The sequence below is a fragment of the Acomys minous genome (genome assembly GCF_964271855.1).
Source record: "Acomys minous genome assembly, chromosome: 20".
Lineage (NCBI taxonomy): Eukaryota > Metazoa > Chordata > Mammalia > Rodentia > Muridae > Acomys > Acomys minous.
This window is the reverse complement of record NC_140502.1, coordinates 15,663,316-15,679,605: the sequence shown is the minus strand read 5'-3', so window position 1 is coordinate 15,679,605 and position 16,290 is coordinate 15,663,316. Positions and strand designations below refer to the sequence as shown.

General features: G+C 54.1%; 3 protein-coding genes across 6 annotated transcripts; 1 reads left to right on the top strand and 2 right to left on the bottom strand.

Moving 5' to 3' along the window:
* The first annotated feature begins 370 nt into the window (after positions 1-370).
* Positions 371-8,054, top strand: TRIM28 (tripartite motif containing 28). Its single transcript, XM_084771494.1, has 17 exons — positions 371-1,006; positions 1,301-1,413; positions 1,616-1,748; positions 4,779-4,914; positions 5,000-5,116; positions 5,206-5,320; positions 5,450-5,596; positions 5,696-5,810; positions 5,893-5,999; positions 6,099-6,135; positions 6,220-6,265; positions 6,357-6,609; positions 6,701-7,020; positions 7,101-7,224; positions 7,310-7,396; positions 7,487-7,624; positions 7,715-8,054. Exons 1-17 carry the CDS (start codon positions 676-678, stop codon positions 7,889-7,891), a joined length of 2,496 nt encoding a protein of 831 aa, XP_084627620.1. The 5' UTR covers positions 371-675; the 3' UTR covers positions 7,892-8,054.
* A 635-nt stretch (positions 8,055-8,689) lies between these two features.
* On the bottom strand, positions 8,690-11,268 carry CHMP2A (charged multivesicular body protein 2A). Of its 3 annotated transcripts, none has more exons than XM_084771522.1 (6): positions 11,115-11,268; positions 10,369-10,571; positions 9,305-9,484; positions 9,100-9,230; positions 8,954-9,015; positions 8,690-8,879 (listed from the first exon to the last, which is right to left on the bottom strand). In XM_084771522.1, exons 2-6 carry the CDS (start codon positions 10,534-10,536, stop codon positions 8,752-8,754), a joined length of 669 nt encoding a protein of 222 aa, XP_084627648.1. In that variant the 5' UTR covers positions 10,537-10,571; positions 11,115-11,268; the 3' UTR covers positions 8,690-8,751. The 3 variants fall into 3 exon arrangements, with proteins under 3 accessions (XP_084627648.1, XP_084627646.1, XP_084627647.1); XM_084771520.1 differs by having other exon boundaries at positions 10,369-10,567; positions 11,108-11,262; XM_084771521.1 differs by having other exon boundaries at positions 10,980-11,260.
* Positions 11,269-11,723: 455 nt separating this feature from the next.
* UBE2M (ubiquitin conjugating enzyme E2 M) lies at positions 11,724-15,204 on the bottom strand. Of its 2 annotated transcripts, none has more exons than XM_084771523.1 (6): positions 14,496-15,204; positions 13,452-13,546; positions 13,316-13,354; positions 13,122-13,225; positions 12,338-12,401; positions 11,724-12,248 (listed from the first exon to the last, which is right to left on the bottom strand). In XM_084771523.1, the coding sequence occupies exons 1-6, from the start codon at positions 14,602-14,604 to the stop codon at positions 12,108-12,110; spliced, it is 552 nt and encodes a 183-aa protein (XP_084627649.1). In that variant the 5' UTR covers positions 14,605-15,204; the 3' UTR covers positions 11,724-12,107. The 2 variants fall into 2 exon arrangements, with proteins under 2 accessions (XP_084627649.1, XP_084627650.1); XM_084771524.1 differs by having other exon boundaries at positions 14,470-14,580.
* Positions 15,205-16,290: the final 1,086 nt, after the last annotated feature.

Sequence of the window (16,290 nt, the reverse complement as noted above, 5' to 3'; positions counted from 1 at the left end):
TTCCTTCTCAGCTATAGGCCAGGCTGCGGCTGCAGACGTGGCCACGCCCACTCGGGGGGGGGAGGCGGGCGCAAAGGTGAGGCTCTGCACGACCCGTGCGCTGGGAACACGCCGTGGGTCGGCCTCGGTGCTCCGTGCCGTGAGCCCGGGAGACGTCACGCACGTCCCCTGCAGGTGAATTCCGCACCCGCGGTCATCGCCCGCCACCCCTGGAAGGGGCGGCCGCGAGTGGAAGGGAGGGCACCGGCGCGTGCGTAATCTGCTCGGGCCCCGCCCCCGGGCTGCGGCGCCCAGCGCGCGTGCGCGGCGTCGTCGGCGCCAGATATTTCTGTCCCGCCTCCAGGCCGCGGCTCTTTCTGCGAGCGGCGCGCGGTCGGGCGGTCGTTGGCAAGTCTTTGCGGCGCGGGTCTCGGCAGCAGAGGAGGGAAGAGGCGGCGCGGGCGGCGCCGTCGTCGTCTGCAGGGAGGCCAGTAGCCAGCGGCTTGGGCCGCATCTCCGCAGCGCCCGGGGCGCGGCGGGCGTCGGCCCAGGAGACGCGTGGCGGCGCTCGGCCCTCGCGGCAGCGGCGGCTACCCGGCCGTTGGCGGCGAGCGCACTTGCGCCTGCGCAGCGGGCTCAGCCCCCCCCTCCTCCCCTGGGCGGCCCTCCCCCCCAAACCCCCCGGGCGGCGTGTGAATGGCGGCCTCGGCGGCGGCGGCAGCGGCCTCGGCTGCCTCGGCGGCCTCTGGCAGCCCAGGGTCCGGTGAGGGCCCGGCGGGCGGCGAGAAGCGCCCCGCTGCCTCAGCAGCCACGGCAGCCTCTGCATCCGCGTCTTCGCCCGCGGGGGGCGGTGGCGAGGCGCAGGAGCTTCTGGAGCACTGCGGCGTGTGTCACGAGCGCCTGCGGCCTGAGCGGGACCCTCGGCTGCTGCCCTGCCTACATTCGGCCTGTAGTGCCTGCCTGGGCCCCGCTGCACCGGCCGCAGCGAATAATTCGGGGGATGGCGGCTCGGCGGCGGACGGCGCTAGTGAGTACTGGGTGGCCAGGTGCCCCTCCCCCTCCTCGCAGCCTCTGTTCGGGACTGCGCCTGTGCGAGAGTATGGGGGCCCCCGGGGTAAGGGTTAGGCCTGGTGGTTTTAAGAGGGGAACCGGTCCTTGGCCTCCGTTCAGTGCACGTTACCTGGCCTGGACACCTGAGATGCGGTGTGATAGGAAATGTTGGGACGTAACATCAAGGAAAGAGATCCTCTGGTCCAGCGTTTGAGTGGGAGGTCTAGCTTAGGTGAGCGTGCAGTATTCTCAAACATTTTGTCTTCACCAGTGGTGGATTGTCCAGTGTGCAAGCAACAGTGCTACTCCAAAGACATCGTGGAGAATTATTTCATGAGGGATAGTGGCAGCAAGACTTCCTCTGATGCCCAGGATGCTAATCAGGTGTGTACTTTGGGAGAAGTGAGGCATGTCCTTTTTCCACAGCCTAGCACTAACCAGTTGGTTTTCAGGATACAGGCTGAATCTCTGGGAAGGCAGTCTAGATTTGAACTCCAGTTTTGAGTTTGAGCGTGTATTTTCTGAGAAGTAAATTGTGGTCTTCTGGGAAGTCCTGCCAGTTGTAACCGTGCCTTTTTTTCCACAGTGCTGCACTAGCTGCGAAGATAATGCCCCAGCCACTAGCTATTGTGTGGAATGCTCTGAGCCACTTTGTGAGACTTGCGTGGAGGCCCACCAGCGGGTGAAGTATACCAAGGACCACACAGTGCGCTCCACGGGTATGCTGAAGATTTGGAGGCTGTTGGAGCTGCTCTCCTGTTTTTCCTTGGTTGCCTAAAGTGCATGCTTGCTGGGGGGCGGGGGGGAACTGAGTGGTGTCTCAGTAACACAAAACTCAAAAATGCCTAGCTTGAGATGAGCAGGCTCTGGGGATCTAGGTAGGAAGGAACAGGCAGCAGGCAAGGGTGTGTAAATTTAAGTGTGATAGTAGCAGTAAGGACCCAACGAAGCCAATCTTGGAATCCTCCCCAGAGAGTGGGTTGTGGTGGTAGACACCTTAGCATAAGCAGCTAGTGAAAGCAGGCAAGGTGGAAGCGACTTTGGATTTGAGTGTTCTCTGGCACCTGGCTTTAGACTATGAGAAAAGGGCTCTGGAGTAGAGTTTTTTGGGCCAGCAGTGAGGGTGAGTCTTGAGATTTTGCAGTGAGCCATAAATGTTTTGCCTTCTTTATGGCTGGTCTTTAGGATATCATGGGTGTTGAGTGGGTCTAGGTTTGGTCCAGACTCCACTTAGGAGCAGCTTATACGAGTTTTTGTTTTTTGTTTGTTTTGTTTCTCTGTGTAGCCTTGGCTGTCCTGGACTCCCTTTGTAGACCAGGCTGGCCTCGAACTCACAGAAATCCGCCTGCCTTTGCCTCCCAAGTGCTGGGATTAAAGGCGTGCACCACCACGCCCAGCTTGAGTTTTTGTTTTTTTGAGACGGGTTCTCTGGGTAGCCTTGGCTCTCCTTTGTAGACCAGGCTGGCCTGAACTCACAGCGATCCGCCTGCCTCTGTCTCTTGAGTGCTGGGATTAAAGGCGTGTACCACCAAGCCCGGCTCTTTGATTTTTGGGATAGGGTTTCTCTGTGTGCCCAGGCTGGCCTGGGAACTCAGGGCTAGGGTTAAAGGTGTGCGCCCCCACCTGCCCGGCTAGGAGCAGCTTTTTGATGTGATAGTGTATGTGGCTCTTCCAACCCAGGTAATGGAAGAGAGTGGCTGAGGGTCCTTAAGTCAGAAGGGGGGGAAGGGAGGGGATGCGCAGGTTCTATCTTGTAGCACTTGCAGGGCAGATGAAGGTGTAGCAGTGCCTGCTGACATTAAGAAAGCCAGGCCTGCCTGGATCATGCTCTCTAGTAGGGTGCTTGTGCTTGGTTAGTGTACCATTGGGGAGGGAAGGGGCTGATATGTCAGCCTATTACTTTAAGTAAAGGTGAGACACTGTCTTGTCTTTTACTTATTTATTTATTCTTTTTGAGACAGTCTCTGTGTAGCCTTGCTGGTCCTGGACTTGCTTTGTAGACCAGGCTGGCTTTGAACTCAGTGAGATCCGCCTTGTCCCTGCCTCCCGGAGTGCTGGGATTAAAGGCGTGTGCCATCATGTCCAGGGCCGAGACTGCTTCTCTTTAACAGAACCCTGGGTGGCCTAGACTCTCTGTAGAACCAGTTTGGACTTGTAGAGATCTGCCTGCCACTGCCTCCCAAGTGCTGGGATTAAAATAAGCAGCTGGGCGTGTGGTGCACAGCAGCACTTGGGAGGCAGAGGTAGGCAGGTCTCTGTGTTTGAGGTCAGCCTTGTCTACAAATCGAGTCCAGGATATCCATGACTCTTACACAGAGAAATCCTGTATAGAAATATACCCCCTCCCAAAAGCTTTGCTAGCATGCTTGCTCACCCCACCCTATGTTTTGTTTTTGTTTTCTGGGTTTTTCCTGTTTCTTTGTTTTTTCCAGACAAGATTTCTCTGTGTATCCTTGGCTGTCTTGGACTCACTTTGTAGACCAGGCTGGCCTTGAACTCAGCAATCTGCCTGCCTCTGCCTCCTGAGTGCTGGGATTAAAGATGTGCACACCCCTCCCCCCCAAAAGCATGTTTTATTTCTTAAAGACAAGGTTTCTGGGAGGCAGAGGCAGGTGAGTCTCTGAGTTTGAGGACAGCCTAGGCTATTACACAGAGAAACCCTCTTTCGACCACCGCCAACCCTACAAAAAACCCAAACAGTTTCTCTGTGGCTGCCCTGGCTGTGTCCTAGAACCTTGTAGACCTGGCTGCCTTCAACTCATACCTACTTTTGCCTTCGCTTGTGTTGCCATGCTCAGCCCTGTTTGTTTTTTGTTTTTTAGGTTTTTTTTTGTTTTTTGAGGAAAGGTTTCTTTATATGTAATCCTGCTTTTTCACGATGTAAATCAAGATGACCTTCACATGTATGGAGATCCCACCTACCTTTGCCTCTCCAGTGTGGGATTAAAGTTGTGCCCCACCAAGCCTCTTTTTGTGGAGGTAGCTCAGTATATAATTGTAGCTGGCCTATAACTATATAAACCAGGTTGTTCTCAGAAATGTCTGCCTTTATCTCCTGAGTCATGGAAATCAGGCCTTTTTTTCTTACTCACAGGGACAAGTCTGGCTTTGAATTCACTATATGTACTTCAAGCTTGCCTTGAGTTTGTGATCATCCTTTCAGTTTCCTGTGTGCTGAAAATGTAATTAGGTTTTTGTTGTTTTGGAGACAGGGTTTCTGTGTGTAGAGCTAGCAGTCATGGACTCACTTTGTAGACCAGGCTGGCCTCAAACTCGGAGATGTGCCCACCTCTGCCTCCCCAATTCTGGGATTAAAGGCCTGCACTGCTACCTTGCCTGTCTGAATTTTTTTCCCCTTTGCTTTTTGTTTTGTTTTGAGATAGGGTTTCTCTGTAGCAGTCCTGGCTGTCCTGGACTTGCTTTTGTAGACCAGGCTGGCCTCAAGTGCTCAGTGATCCGCCTGCTTCTGCCACCTCAGTGTTGGGTTTAAAGGCCTATCCATCACGTCTGGCTGAAGTTAGTTTTTTTATAGGGAGTTCTGGGACCTGGATTTGTTGGCAGGCAGGAAGATAGCCAGGAATTAGGGGATTATCTATTCACAAGCTTGTCTTTATTCTTTATGTTCGTTTTTGTGGTCATCTGGGATCTAGGTCTTCTGAGTAGGTGGGTCAAGGTTATCGGAAATGGGGCCACAAGGGTGTTGGCTGCTTGAATTGGAGATGGCTAAGGGCATGATTTCTGTTTCCCAGGGCCTGCTAAGACTCGAGATGGTGAACGAACAGTCTATTGTAATGTGCATAAGCACGAACCCCTTGTGCTATTTTGTGAGAGCTGTGACACTCTGACCTGCCGGGACTGCCAGCTCAATGCTCACAAGGATCATCAGTGAGTCTGAAGGCATAGGGGTAGGTGGCTGTCAACATACCATTTCCAAGTTTGCCATGCAGGCTCATTTCTTTTGTGGTCTCAGGTACCAATTCTTGGAAGATGCAGTGAGGAACCAACGTAAACTCTTGGCTTCTCTGGTGAAACGCCTTGGGGACAAACATGCCACACTGCAAAAAAACACCAAGGAGGTTCGCAGCTCGTAAGTGCTGAGTGCCAGGGCCATTGGGGTGCCAGGGCTATTGGGGTGCCAGGGCAAGATTTCCTGGCTTGACTTGTCCTGTCCATTAGGATCCGCCAGGTGTCTGATGTGCAGAAGCGCGTGCAGGTTGATGTCAAGATGGCCATTCTGCAGATCATGAAGGAGCTGAACAAGCGGGGCAGGGTGCTGGTCAATGATGCTCAGGTAAATCTTACATTGCTGGAAAGGTGGTGGTAACCTGTGCTGCTGCTGCAGCTGACACGACACCATCCAGGATGGAGAATGATCCTGGTGCTCCCTGTCTTCCTTGACACTGTTTTCCTTGAACTGCAGAAGGTGACTGAGGGACAGCAGGAGCGGCTAGAGCGCCAGCACTGGACCATGACCAAAATCCAGAAGCATCAGGAACACATTTTACGCTTTGCATCTTGGGCTCTGGAGAGTGATAATAATACAGCCCTCTTGCTTTCTAAGAAGCTGGTGTGTAGTGGTGGGCTTCATTCAGCTAGGTGTCCCCTCAGCACCTTGGGACCCTTTAAGTTGCCAAGGGTGCTCATGTGCTACCTTTTGCCCCATTAGATCTACTTCCAGCTGCATCGTGCCCTCAAAATGATTGTGGATCCTGTAGAGCCTCACGGTGAGATGAAGTTTCAGTGGGATCTCAACGCCTGGACCAAGAGTGCCGAGGCTTTTGGTAGGTTGCTCAGTCTTTACTTTTGCTTGACGTGGGGGAGCATTCTAGACAGTCCTGTACCTAATGAGGATTCTCTCTGCAGGCAAGATTGTGGCTGAGCGACCTGGTACAAATTCCACAGGTCCTGGGCCCATGGCTCCTCCAAGAGCCCCAGGGCCTCTAAGCAAGCAAGGTTCTGGCAGCAGTCAGGTGATGTGGGGGAAGAGGAACCAGGGAGGAGGGAGTGAAGGCCATAGGGTCCCATTAATACTTGCCCCACTGATAGCACATGTTCTGTTCTATCTTCAGTCTATGGAAGTACAGGAGGGCTATGGCTTTGGGTCAGGTAAGTGGCTTGCCTAGGGAATTGGAAGGGCTTGGTGAGCACCCTGTATCGGTCTTTTCTGCCTACTCTTTGTCTTCTGAGCAGATGATCCCTACTCAAGTGCAGAGCCACATGTGTCAGGCATGAAACGGTAAGTGTGACAACCTATTGGAGTAGCAGGTGGGTGCAGTATTGGTGTAGTAGGGATGTATGGGAGCTAATGGCAAAGGTACACTTAACAGGTCCCGCTCTGGTGAGGGGGAGGTAAGTGGCCTCATGAGAAAAGTGCCACGTGTGAGCCTTGAACGCCTGGATCTGGATCTCACCGCCGATAGCCAGCCACCAGTCTTCAAGGTCTTTCCTGGAAGCACCACTGAGGACTACAATCTGATTGTTATTGAGCGTGGTGCTGCTGCTGCAGCTGCTGGTCAGGCTGGGACTATGCCACCAGGAGCCCCTGGTGCCCCACCCCTGCCTGGCATGGCCATTGTCAAGGTAAGTCTGTCCTATCTTACGTACAAGATAAGGATTAGAGAGTGAAACCTGTTGCCCTAGATTTGCATACTAACACTCAGAACTGTTACAGGAAGAAGAGACAGAAGCTGCTATTGGAGCGCCTCCTGCTGCCACTGAGGGTCCTGAGACCAAGCCTGTGTTGATGGCTCTGGCTGAAGGCCCTGGTGCCGAGGGACCTCGTCTGGCTTCACCTAGTGGTAGTACTAGCTCAGGCCTGGAGGTGGTGGCTCCTGAGGGTACCTCAGCCCCAGCAGGTGGGCCAGGTATCTTGGATGACAGTGCTACTATCTGCCGTGTCTGCCAGAAGCCAGGTGACTTGGTCATGTGCAACCAGTGCGAGTTTTGTTTCCACCTTGATTGCCACCTCCCTGCCCTGCAGGATGTTCCAGGGTATGTATGAGGCTGGTCAAGATCAGATAGATCACGGAGGGCTGCTTGTCATCTTCTACATCTCTCAATCTTTATCCTAGGGAGGAGTGGAGTTGCTCACTCTGCCACGTGCTCCCAGATCTAAAAGAGGAAGATGGAAGCCTTAGCCTGGATGGAGCAGATAGCACTGGTGTAGTAGCTAAGCTCTCGCCAGCCAACCAGCGGGTAAGAGCTGACTCCAGAAGTGTTGGGTGGTCCAGTAGCTTAAACTCACCTCTATGCTACAACTGACATGTCTTATACTGTCTAGAAATGTGAGCGGGTCCTGCTGGCCCTGTTCTGCCATGAACCCTGCCGCCCCTTGCACCAGCTGGCTACCGACTCTACACTATCCATGGTGAGTCCCAGAACAGAGGAGATACTAGGGGCACCAAGAGGTGGTGGGTGCCTCCCTACCCCCTTAATGTTTTATGTTGTTAACATGCAGGAGCAGCCTGGTGGTACCCTAGACCTGACCCTGATTCGTGCTCGCCTTCAAGAGAAGCTGTCACCTCCTTATAGTTCCCCCCAGGAGTTTGCCCAAGATGTGGGCCGCATGTTCAAACAGTTCAACAAGCTGACTGAGGTGAGCCCACAGAATGAAAGTGAAGGGAGGGCAGCAGGGGAAGAAAAGCCAGGATCCACCCACTCACCAGTGTACTCTTAATTGGCCCAGGACAAGGCAGATGTACAGTCCATCATCGGCCTGCAGCGCTTCTTTGAGACACGCATGAATGATGCCTTTGGTGACACCAAGTTTTCTGCTGTGCTGGTAGAACCACCACCGCTGAATCTTCCCAGTGCTGGCCTAAGTTCTCAGGAGCTGTCTGGTGGTCCTGGTGATGGCCCCTGAAGCTGGCCCTCTTTGTAGTCAGCCCAGTCCAGCCCTGGTCTGTCCTCACCCCACACCCACTTCCTCTGGTGGCCTGACTCCTGCTCTTGCTGGCCCCATCCCTCAGTTCCTTCTCACAAAATGGTTTTTACTTCTGTGGATTTAATAAAAACTTCACTGAGTCGCTCATGCCTCACCTGTTGTTGGGGATGACTGCATACCTAAGGCAGGCATACAAGGCACTATACCAGAAGCTAACTTCCACAGGGGACTTTGAAGTCTTTTGGCAGGGCAAAGGATGTATACACTAGTCCTGAGGTGTCCCTGGACCAGAAGCTACTGAGCTTGTACTCAAAAAGTGGGGGTTTTTTTGTTGTTTGTTGTTGTTGTTTTTTTTTTTTTTGGTTTTTCGAGACAGGGATTCTCTGTGTAGCCTTGGCCATCCTCGAACTCAGAGCGATCCGCCTGCCTCTGCCTCCCAAGTGCTGGGATTAAAGGCGTGCGCCACCACACCCGGCTAAAAAGTGGGTTTTTTCATACAGAGGTCTGGTTGTCTTGGAACTCTAAATCAGGCTGGCCTGTTGAGTGTTAGGTGTGCATTAGCATACCCAATTCATATCCTCACTATGACTCACAACTGATGGCCAACTGAACCCTACTAAACTATTGAGCCTTACTGGGTGTGATAGATTTAGGTCTGCCTAAGTTGCTAAGTGTGGAGCCAGTCTTGCCTGCTCCAAACTCCTGAGTTTCGGCCCCATTGCCACTAGTCACAAGCTTGTGTGCGCGTGTGTGGGGAATCTCACAGCCTTGGGCAACTCCGTGTCCAAATTTCTTTATTACAGAGGTGACGGGGAAGAAGAGTCCAGGGGGGTGGATGTTCAGTCCCTGCGAAGGTTCTTGAGCCTCTCTTCCAGGTCTGCATCAGCATCAGCCAGGGCTGAGGCTGCGGCCTCTGCTTTCTTTCCACCAGCAGCCACACTGAGGGAGCCACCAGTGGAGGGGAGGTCTGCAGAGAGAGTTGAGAGTCAAGGGCCCTGGTTGGGCTTTGGGTAGGGAAATAGATGAGTTTGGAACACTCACTTGACAGCTCGTCTGTGAGGCTCAGTCCCAGCTCATCCAGGACCTGGGACACAACAGCATCGCTAGGAGAGAACGACTCATGAGGACTATGGCTGGCTGAGAGGCGTGGTAAATAGCCTTCCCTGCCTTCCTGTTAATTCTCATACCTCTCCTCTTCATCTTCCTCATCACCCATGGCATCGTCGATGGCATCGTTCATCATTTCTTCCTTCATGTCCATGATCTCTGCCTGCCGTTCAAACTCCATCATGATCTTTTGAATCTGGGGTAATTTCAGCTGGAAGAAGGGGGAGGGTGAGTGAGCTGTTTGAAGGCCCATGGGGCTAGGAAAGGAGACTGGGACGGACAAACCTGTCTGTTCATGGTGCCCATGGCCTTAGTAACGCCCTTCATGGCTTGTGCCATAGAGTTGTTGGATTTTAGAGTCTGTATCTTGAGGGACACAGCCTGGATGTTGGCCCGCATCAACACAAACTTGCGCACATATCTCCGGGTACGCACCAGGTCTTTTGCCATGATTCGAACAGCGTCCTGTAGAGTGGACAGAGAATAAAGGATGAGCCTTTGAGGTTCCTGTTGTGGTTTAAAAAGATTCTCATGCAAGCTAACCCAAGTGATCCTTTCTCCCTCCAAAATCTCACCCTTTCAGGGACATCCCTCCCAGCCACCCAGAGTAATCTCCCTAATACTGGGACTACATGCATGGGCCACTTCAGTTCTTCAGGCTTCTTAGTTGCAGGAAGGTAGTATCTCTATTCCCTTCTACATGGTTCTACAGGTCCAGGGTCACTTGGACAGCTACAACTTTTTCCTGTTTTGACCTCAAGACTACACCAAGAATCTGCCTTTGGCCAGGGATGTGGCTCTGTGGCACAGCCTTGCCTAATCTGCACAGAACTACTCTGGAGTCTTACTGGCACTGAATAAAAACATTGAAACCTATGTTTGGCTTAGGCTGTATATCTACAGTCACATAAAAACCTACCCAATGAAGCAGGGTGTGGTGGCACAGGTCTTTAATCCCAGCACTGGGGAGGCAGAGGCAGGCAGATGCATGTGAGTTGGAGGCCAGCCTGGTCTACATAGAGACCCTGTCCCCGCCCCTCCAAAACAAAAGACAAACCCAAAACCAAACAAAAACCTACCCAATGTCCAGCTTCTATTCCCTACCTAAATGTTGCTGTCACACCCCAACAGGCCTCTATTGTCACTGGCCTTTTTGCTAAGGCCAACTCACACTGAGTGTCTGGTCCACATCCACTCCTTAGCTTTGTAGTTTGCATGAAGGCCAATTCCTGTTCATCCTTCACTATACTCTGTTGAAAGCACTTGTCTTTCACGGTTGTCCTTACAACAACAGTGGCTGAGATGGCACTTTGCTTTGTGTCCCAAACCCCTGACCGCTTGGCACTTACCATCTGGCCTTGCTTTGCCATCTTTTTGATGTCTGCAATAATTTTCTTTTCCTGGGTTTCTAGCTTCTGTCGCTCCCTGTCGAGCTCCCTCATAGCTCGGTTCAGGGCCCTCTGGTTTTGCCGAAGAAGTTCCTCTGGTGTCTTCCGGCGCCCAAACAACAGGTCCATGGTCCTGGGACTCCACAAGCAGGTGTGGGACCTAGCTGTAGGATACAGGGCCCGGGACAGGAGGTACACAGGAGCAGTCAAAAAGGGTGAGTTGGGGGGTGGGGGGAGACCTGTACTTCCCTGACGCAGGCACACCCCTTCTACTCGAAACTGTTTGCTTCCAACAGCTGTAGGGCAGGGCCTTTTCAGACCTAAGGGTGTGGTTCTGGAGTATTTCAGGGACACAGACCTGAGTGGGTACGCCGAGGGAGCACTGAGGGTCGTTGTGGGGGCCCTCGACAAGGGACGATAGGAGGGAGTAAGTTCTGAAATGTACAGTTCAGGTGGAAGTTGGGCCTGAATGCCGAGGGAACCTAGCTCGCCGGTGTACAAGTGGCATTCTATACCCAAGACGTGACAGACATAGAGGGCAGGTCTTGGGGGGTGTTGAGGAGCCTGCATACCGTGGGCAGGAAGAGGTGGAGACCTCGATGATGAGGGCAGGGTCAGGCGGACGGCGCGGCATCCGATGCCCCAGCCGAGAAGCCCTCCTCCGCTGCCGCCCAAACGGGACCTGCGGCTTGGCTGGGACCACTCACCGGAGTTGAGAGAACGCTAGGCTTCCGCTTCCGGGTCACGCCCCTTTATCTCCGAAGCCTGGGGACTCAACCAACGACAACCCCTCGGTTCGGTAGGTTTTGCTGCCACCGCCGCCGCCGTTTCCGGATTAAACGACCTGACGTCATACGACCCACCCCCTCCCGGAATGCTGGGAAGTAGCTGGACGCACGCGCACGGCCACCAACCAAGCGCATGCGCAAAACAACCCGCACCTCTGCGGAAGGTGCAAGTGCCACTCAAGTAGCGTCGCAGGCCCCCGGCAGGAGTACAGCACGACTGGCTATTCATTCTGGAGGCCCAAACTCCACCCATCTTTGGGAGGTTCATTCATGGAATCTTAGAAAGCGCCTGGCAGGAACCAAATCGGCAGGCCCACACACAGTATAAAGGGGCAAGCCTTAAGAATGACTTGTAGGTTCCCTTCTGTTGGTGTAAGGGCCAGGAGCTGAAATGAGCAGATTCTTCCATTGCTTGCCCCTCATTCCAGTGAGTAGCCCCACCCAACCCAAAGCCACACACTTATCTTCATCATAGACGCTGGTGGACCTCACTTGTCCCTCCCACCCCACAGAAGGAAGAGGCAGAGGCCATGCAGTAACATTCCCCTTTAATAGCCTGGTGGGACCTCCAGTGGTGTTGGGGTGGGTTGCTTGGGCCCAGCGACCCAGGCCCATTGCCCACTTACCCCACAGTCAAGAGTGGGGGATTGGACAGCACCCAGCGGGAGGGGGGGCGCTAAACAAGCCAATTCATTTCCCATCGCTGAGCAGGTCGGGGGAGGCAGCACCGACCATAATCACGTGGTGGTCCAAAAAAAAAAAATAATAACTAGGGGCAGGTGACAGGGAGGAGAGGCAAGGCCAAGGCAAGGGGGCCAAGGCTATCCCCCCACACCCTACCTGGGCCCCCAATAAATATTTTTAGGGGATGCCTGGGCTGGTAACCCTGGCAGGGATGGATAATTGCTAACCCTATTTCAGGCAGCGCTCGAAGTAGGTGGACCCGATGTAACCACCTCTCATGGAGCGCTGCACGTTTTGTTCAAACAGCCGCCGGTTGTTCTGCAGGACCTCCGCAGCCTCCTTGTTCAGAGGGTCCTCGGGGTTGGGCTCCTGTGGCCGGTATAAGTGGAAGTCAACAGGCAAGAGAGGCAAATGGCCAACAAACCAACCCTCAGCCTCAAAGGCTTAGCCCTACTTACCAAGAAGAGATACTGCAGGCCATAAATTATGGAGTTTATCGTAAGGACTGGCTTCCAGTCCTCTCTGTGGGCAGAGAGCATCAAGGTTATCAGGGGCTAGTGAGTGAGTGGGAGGCTGCCACAGGCCCTGCTAGGACCAAACAGGTCAGGACTATAGATAGGAGGCCCATGAACACTGAAGAAGGAGAGAGGTAAGAAAGGGGGAAGAGCCTGCTGTGGTGGCGCATGTCTTTAATCCCAGCACTCGGGAGGCAGAGGCAGGCGGATCGCTGCGAGTTCGAGGCCAGTCTGGTCTACAAAGAGAGTCCAGGACAGCCAAGGCTACACATAGAAACCCTGTCTCGAAAAACAAAAAACAAACAACAAACAAACAAACAAACCAAAACAAAAAAAAAAAAAAAAAAAAAAAAAAGAAAGAAAGGGGGAAGAGCCTGGTGTGGTGGCTCATGTCTTTAATCCCAGCACATGGGAAGCAGAGGCAAGCAGATCTCTTGAGTTCGAGGCCAGCCTGGTCTACAAAGTGAGTTCCAGGACTGCCAGGGCTACCCAGAGAAACCCTGTCTCAAAAAAAGAGAGGGTGGGGGCAGGGGAGATATGGAACAGGGCAGGCCAACGAGAAAGCCAAGGTCAGGCCATTAGAAAGAAAACTGGAAACAGAGACAAAGAAATACTGACCATACAGGGGAAGGAAGGACAGAGGTGGGTACAGCATCCATAAAAGGCTGAGGATACCTGGAAGGCAGGCAGGCCTTGGAAGAAGGGAAAGAGAAGGCAGTGTCCTTACCTGAGGATGTTGAGGCAGACGTTGCCCTCGAGGTCAATGTTGGGATGATAAACCATTGTCTCGCACTTCACCTTGGGAGGGTCATGTGGGTAACCCTGTCCCACCTGGCTCAGAAAAAGAGAGAAGAGACGGGCAGGTATTTGGCTATGCCTCGGTCTTCCCCACCAAGTCACCTTTGCACACTTGAGACTCACCTTAAAACTGAATACAAATTTGCCACTCTTATAGAAGCCCTGAGAAGGGAAGGGGGAGAACACATTAGGTTCTTACTCTTACGGGGCTACCCCTGGTCGGCTTTTGGGAACTCTGCCGTGTTTCTTTTACTCTTACCTCATCAGGACAGATAACCAGCTTGAAGTTGAGGAGGTCGTCTGGGTCTGAGAAGCTGATGTCACACGTCTTGGGCAGGTTCAGCTCGTTAATGTCTAGGTTTGGGCAGCAGGGAGAGGGAGAGGAGGTAGGTCTGGGCAGGTGTCAGCAGAGCCACCAAGGCCACCTTCTGGACCTGTGGAGCTCTGTTGTGTGGGGTACTTCATACCTGTTAACTCAGTCTGTACTACATACTCACTTTTCAGTCTCTAACAGACTCTTCTGGATATGCAGTATCCCACATACAAGCACCTTCCTATCTATCTCTTGGGAAAGGGAAAACCTCTCCCCTCCTCAACCTCCCCCCCAAGATCCCACAACATAGCCCCCCAAAACCTCTACTCCCATAACACTAGCTTCCAAGAGTTCCTGCGCACCCTAAACTTGAGGCTCTCTACTCACTACTCTTTACCTGTCTACCCCAATTCAAGGACTATGACCCCCCCCCAAACAATAAATCCCTTCTCATCAAATAACCAGACTCCACTGTCCTTTCTCATCTCCAGATTATTCCAAGCCCCAGTTCCTATCTGACCCTTGAGAGTTCCAGCTTAGACTGACCCTCACTCCTATTTTTTTAGTTCCTGTCGCCTGAACTGGTCCCTTACCAGTTCGCCCCTTCACCTTAAACTCAAAACTGCTCTGCCTAACCCCCTAGACCCGAACCCTGGGCGACGAGTGCCCGGCTTAATACCCCAAACTGTCTCCTGTTATCCCCAATTCACAACCTTCACAGTCTTCACGGCCCATCACCCCAAAGCAAAGTTCTCGTCTGACTTTGAAAACTGTCCCCCTCTCCTAACAGATTCCCGGCCCCTAACACTCAAGATCCTTAGTATCCCAACGCCCCATACTCGGCCCCCAATCTCTGACCCTCCCTAGTGACCGCACCCCCTGTCCCACATCACAACCCTCGAACCCGTACCCCCCCCCCGATACAAAACCTCAGTGGCCGCACTCTCACACCCTGGCCTCTGACCTCGAACACGGGGTCCCGACCCCTACCCTTCTGGATCCGGAGCTGCGCCGCCGACGCCTTCTTGCTGCTGCCCTTGGTGCCGCCGGCCGACTCCTCCTCCTTCTTCTGCTGCTTCAGCGAGAACAGCTTGATCATCCTGCCGCCGCCGCCGCCGCTGCCGCCGCGGGGCCCGGGACCCCGGCCACCCGGCCCCCCGCCGCCGCCTGCGCCGCTTCCGCTCCTCGGACCCGCTACCGCGGCCTCCTCCGCTGCTGCCGCCGCCCGCCCGGCCTGCCGCGCTGCTCCGCGCCCACCGCACGGCCCGCTTCGGCTCCCGTAGTCCGGCTCTGGCCTGGCTTAGCGCCTCGGGTTGGTTCGGAGGCGCTCGGGAGGACTCGGCGATCCTCGGCCCCGCCCCTGCTACGGCCCCCGCGCCCTCCTCCTCCTCCTCCTCCTCCTCCTCCTCCTCCCCCTCTTCCGCTTGGGTCTTGCGAGGCCCCGCTGCGGCTGCGAACGCTGGCCTTTACCGGTCCGCCGCTCTCCCGCTTACTTGCTCCCTCTGCTAGGAGGCTGCGGTGAGGTGGAAGGAGACAGCAGCTGCGCTTGCGGCGGCAGCGTACCGGTGGAGGCTCAGCTTCCGCAGCAGGCGCGGCTTCGACGAGGAGGTCGGCAACGACCTCGGGCGCCCCGCCGCTTCGGCACTTTCCGCCTCCTGCCTACTTCGGGTCTTCCTGTCCCGGCTGCGCTCTGCGTCTGCGCAACCCTTGCAGGCCCCCCCCCCGCCCCCTTTTGCTCCTCATTATAGTTTGGGGTTCGGTCTTATTCGGTTAAGCTCGGGTGTTTCCGTTTGTGGAGGTGACTATTCGGCGGGCCGGCGGGTACTTCCTGGGATGCGCACCCAGCACAGTAGGAAGCAGTGCTTGCAACCATTTTTTTTTTCTTTGCCCCCCGAGAGAGACATGGACTTGCAACCATTTTTGAGCCAGGGGGTAGTGGCCGTTTTAGCGTTTAGGCAGAGTGCTGCGGGACCGGGCTAGACCGGATCCTTGCTCTCTGAGCATATAAGGGACATTGCAAGAGGATGCAGAGGCAAACTCCCCAATCGTATCGCAAACCCAGATTCCGACTGATGTAAACTAATATTCAGAAGGCTGAAGCATCAGGTTCACTTGAGCTCAGGCAATTCAGGGGCACTCTACATCGAGACCCTCGTTACTTTTGGGCGACAGAGGGTGAGCACCGTAGAATTACACTGTTCAAGGGGGACATGGGTATTGGGTTCATGGCTTCGGCCTAGAGACCCACAGAAGTGGTATTGGGCCTCTTGACGGATCTGTGTTTTGTCATTTCGCATCCAATCACAGTTTAGGGTGCTTGGGAGGCCGAAGGAAATAACTCAGAATGGGCCAGTGACTTCTGTCTGTTAGCTAGGAAACCAGCAAGCAGCCACAGTCAGCGCTTCTGATGCTTGTCTGATCACAGCTTGAGAAACATGGCCGGAGCAGGTTGGGGCTCCGTGTGTTCCGCTCCTTTATAAAGGCTCTTGGTCATCTGACAGAACGATTGTGCTCCTCAGCATGACCCATGGTACTACATGCAGGCCTTGGTACACCCTCGCTGGCAGCACCCTAATCCTCCTGATCCCTGACCGTTTTTGGGTTTTGGTTTTCGGCTTTTCGAGACAGGGTTTCTTTGTGTTGCCTTGCCTGTCCTGGACTTGCTTTTTTATTTTTATTTATTTACTTATTTGGTATTTTGAGACAGGGTTTCTTTGTCTTAACAGCTCTGGCTGTCCTGGAACTTGCTCTGAGGCCCAGGCTGGTCTGGAACTCACGGAGATCC